The sequence below is a fragment of the Myotis davidii genome, unplaced genomic scaffold, assembly GCF_000327345.1.
Source record: "Myotis davidii unplaced genomic scaffold, ASM32734v1 scaffold613, whole genome shotgun sequence".
NCBI classification, from domain to species: domain Eukaryota; kingdom Metazoa; phylum Chordata; class Mammalia; order Chiroptera; family Vespertilionidae; genus Myotis; species Myotis davidii.
The window spans coordinates 169186-173908 of NW_006284622.1; the positions used below are offsets into that span (position 1 = coordinate 169186).

The 4723-nt window shown below is 40.4% G+C and overlaps 1 protein-coding gene across 1 annotated transcript in view; it reads right to left on the bottom strand.

The window, feature by feature from the left end:
- LOC102773479 (zinc finger protein 420) overlaps nucleotides 1-4418 on the bottom strand; it is a 63198-nt gene extending 58780 nt beyond the window's left edge. The window contains exon 1 of the mRNA XM_006755002.2: nucleotides 4325-4418. Coding sequence (XP_006755065.1) covers nucleotides 4325-4333 — 9 coding nt within the window. The 5' untranslated portion in view covers nucleotides 4334-4418. The remainder of the gene's footprint in view (nucleotides 1-4324) is intronic.
- Nucleotides 4419-4723: the final 305 nt, after the last annotated feature.

The window sequence follows — 4723 nt, forward strand, 5'->3', positions numbered from 1 at the left end:
TCTCTCTCATCGATGTTTCTAACTCTCTATCTCTCTCCCTTCCTCTCTGTAAAAAATCAATAAGATATATTTTTTAAAAAAGACATACTACTAAGACTTGGAGATAAAGCAGATCTACCAACTATACAGAAACAAACATAGGAAAGCAGTCAAAATGGTGAGACAAAGAAACATGTCCCAAATGGAAGAACAGGAAACATCCCCATAAAAAGAAGTAAATGAAATGAAGGATATCAAATTACCAGATACTTCAAGACAACAGTTATAAGAATGCTTGGGGAACTTAGTGAGAAAACTTCAACAGCATTTTAAAAAACCACACCTAGAAACCATAAAAAAAAGAACCACTCAGAAATGAAAAATACACTAACTAAAATGAGGAATACACTAGAAAGAATCAACAGCAGATTACATAAAGCAGAGGATCAAATCAGCGATTTGGAAGTCAAGATAGCAGGAAACAAACACCCAATTAGTGAAGCAAAAAAAAGGATAGTTTAAGGAAACTCTGACACAACAATATCAAGCATACCATCATTCATATCATAAGGGTAGCAGAAAGAGAAGAGAGAAATTAAGGAATTGGAAACATTCTTTAAAAATAATGACTGAAAACTTCCCTAACCTGGTGAAGGAAAAAGACACTCAAGTCCAAGAAGCACAGCGAGTCCCAAACAAGATGAACCCAAAGAAGCCCACTGAAGTACCACCCAATTAAAATTATGAGTACCATCATAATTAAAATGCCAAAGGTAAAAGACAGAGAATCTTGAAAAGTAGCAAGAGAAAAGCAGTTAGTTACCTAAAAGGAATCCCCAAAAGGCTGTCAACAGAAACTTTGCAAGCTAGATTAGCATAAAATATTTAAAGTGATGAAAAACAAGAACCTATAATCAAGATTACTCTACCCAGAAAAGCTATCATTTAGAATCAGAGGACAAAGAGCTTCTTAGATAAAATGTTAAAGCATTAATCACCACTAAACCAGTATTACAAGAAACATCAAAGGGTCAGAAGAAAGAAGAAAAGAAGGAGAAGAAGAAAGAAGAAAAAAAGAAAGAGGAAGAAATAAAAAGATAAAAAAATATGAGTAATAAAATGGCAATAAATATATATCTATAAATAATTACTTTAAAAGCAAATGGATTAAATTCTCCAATCAAAAGACACAGGGTGGCTAAATGAATAAAATAACAAGACCCTTACATATGCTGTCCACAAGAGACTCACTTAAAATCAAAAGACACAAACAGACCGAACGTAAAGGGATAGAAGATATTTCATGAAAATGGGAAGAAAACAAAAACAAAAAAGCTGGTGTAACAATACTTATACTGGTCAAAATAGACGTTAAAACAAAGGTTATAATAAGACAAGAAGCACCCAGCAATTCCACTTATTGGTATTTATCCAAAATAACCCAAAACACTAATTCAAAAATATATATGTATCCACATGCTCATTGCAGCATTATTTACACAGCCAAGATATGGAAGCAACCTAAGTGTCCATCAATAGGGGTGAATGAATAAAAAAAAGTGGTACATATATACAATGGGATATGACTCAATTATACAAAAAAAGAATGAAATCTTGCCATCTGCAATAACATGAATAGACCTAAAGAGTTTTGTGCTGAGTGAAATAAGTCAGACAAAGAAAAATTTCATATGATTTCTAAAAAACAAAATAAATGAACAAGCAGAATAGAAATAGAATCAAAGATTCAGAGAACATTTTGACAGTTGATAGATGGGAGGGAGGATTAGGAGCATGGGTGAAAAAGATGAAAGGACTAAGAAGTACAAATTAGTAGTTACAGAATAATCATGTAAAATATAACATAGGGAATCTAGTCAACATTTGTAATAACTATGTATGGTGTCAGATGGTTACTAGTTTTATCAGGGTGAGCAATGCCTAAAAGGTATGCTGTACACCTGAAACTAATATATCAACTATAATTGAAAAATAAAAAATGTACTAAAATAGAAATAAGAAAAATAACTGGGTAAATGTTTCTGTAAAATCTTATATCTAACATAAAATAAGACTTGCAAAAAAATGAAGAATATATTAAAACTTCAAATTTGTTGTTATATTAGAATATTGCATCATAGGCATTTTCCTTGTTACTAATAATTTAGTAAGTATTTTTAATAGGCTGCAGAATTGCTCCAAATAATCAAAATATCTTGACTTAATGGCATGCATATTTGAACATTGTAGGTTATATAAAAATCTCATAAGCATTTCTTGATTTGGGGAGTTTATAATTCTCAGTAGCTTTTGCATGTGAATGATGATCTGTCTTGTTATTATTAATCAAGATGATGAACATAATGAACATGACTTTTTCTTGTCTTAAGCAACATAAAGATGGAAAAGATTAATTCAAACTTATACATTCAAGATTAGCACACAATATTGAATCTCAAAATCACCTATATTATTGTTATCAATTACGGATTCCCAGGGAAGATCCATGATCTCTCTGTATTCAATCCTTAATCATAAAGCTCACAAAGCCTGGATTTTCAATTTATGGAGACTGAGAAGAGTCAAAACCAACTCCTACCTTGCTTAACTGGGAAATTTAGGTCTAAAGAATAGATCAAAGTTTTCTCAGGTGTAGTACCATTTAACATTCTTCTCTATCTTGTAAAATCGGGAAATTTTCTTTTGCTGTATCACTCAGTGATTCTAGTTAAAGATGTTCAATAAATTAATGAATAAGTATATGAATATAGGTTAGATTAGACAGACATACTTAGAGATGACACTATCTACACTAATAAAAGAGAATGATGCAAAATGACTCTACCTTCGTGACACCCACCAGCCAATCAGGAGTGAGTATGCAAATTAATCCAACAAAGCTGGCAGGTTAATTTGCATTTGCAGGTGCCGAGCGGTGGGGTGGGACACTTGCGTCATCAACATGGCGACGATGCAGGTGTTATGCACTGCCCCAGCTGCTCCAGGCCCCTGGGCAGCATGGGAAGGCGGAAAGGCAGCTCCGGGCTGGAGCGAAGGCAGAAAGGTGGCTCCGGCCAGAGCAAAGGTGGTGTTGGCAGCCAGGGGAAGGAAGGCCCATTCTTGCACAAATCTTTGTGCATTGGGCCTCTAGTCTATATCATAAAAGGCCTGTGGTAGTCATGCTGGAATGGCATCAAGACCAAACTAGCGAAGTGGCCTGATCAGGCCATGGGGCGTGGGGCTGGCAGGCCAACTTCATGACCCCTCTGCTGCTGGCCTGCCCCTGATCTAACTCTCCTACCCTGATCAAGAGTGGGGTGGCCAGCCAAATGCCCCTTCCCCTCCCCCCTGGCCAGCCCTTCCCCCAATTAGCCCTCCCCACCATGATAGGCCTGCACCCCCACCCCCTGGCCAGCCTTCCATGATGGCACCCCCCACCCCAATAGGGGTCGGGGTTGGGCGGCCAACCTCCTGCAGCTCCTTCCCCGGCCGGCCATGCTCCTGATGGGCCCCCACCACCCTGATCAGCCTTCAGCCCCTACCCCTTGCCAGCCCCACCCCTGATAACCCCCCCCAACTCAATAGGGGGCAGAGCTGACTGGTCAACCTCCCACAGCTCCTCCCCCGGCCAACCCCATACCCTGTGGGCCCCCACCACCCCGATCAGGGTCAGGGTCAGCCAGCCCACCACCCATAGCCCCTCCCCCAGGCCGCTGGTCCCCAGTCGGCACCCCCACCCCATTCAGGGGTAGGGGCAGGGCCAGTCAGCCCACTGCCCCCCCCATGGCAGGCCCCACCCCCAGTTAGCCCCCCAACCCCAATCGGGGGCGGGTCCCACCAGCCAATTACTCGTGGCCCCTTCCCCCAGCTGGCCCGGCCCTGATCAGCCCGATCGGGGTTGGGCAGCCAACCTCCCACCATCTCCTCCTCCTCAGAGGCCCAGCCCCGATCTGCCCTGATTAAGACCGAACTGGCTGGACCCTACCTGTGCACAAATTCGTGCACTGGGCCTCTAGTCTATAATAATAAAAGCATAATATGCCAATTAGACCAGACGGCTGAACAGCAGAACGATTGTCCGGACACTTGTCTGGACGACTTTCCAGATGAAGCCAGGGCTGCAAGGACTAAGGCAGCCACGATGGCTGCGGGGGCTGAGCCCCTTGCACAAATTTCGTGCATCGGGCCTCTAGTCATTTATAAGAACGGAATAAACTGGGGAGCATATTCCTGAATGGGGTCAGTTAGGAAAGAAGTTTCAGAAATAAGGAATGCAAATATGCACATACTATGTAAAAACAAAACAAAACAAAACAAAAAGTGAAAGGAGAAAACACCAAGTTACCTGAGCCATGATTTTTATGGCTATATGAAATTATTAATCCTCTCCTGGATTCCTATCTTGGAGAGGCACAGCATCTGGAAAAGGCAGTGCTGGAGAGGAGAAAACAGAACCATGAGACTATGCCTTTCACAAAGCTCCAAATGAATTATATTAGAATTACCTTTGTTACACTCCTCTTCCTGTCACTTGCTCCCATTCCTAAAATACACACTAAGCAGGAGGATATAGGTGGTGGTTCATATCTCTGTCAAACTCAGTGCTCTCTATATTAAATATATATATAATAAAAAACTACTCTACCATTCCTCAAATAAAACTTATGGACAACAACACATTTATATATTATGCCAAAAATGGATAATGACCAACTGTTATATTTCAGTATATTAATGATCACAC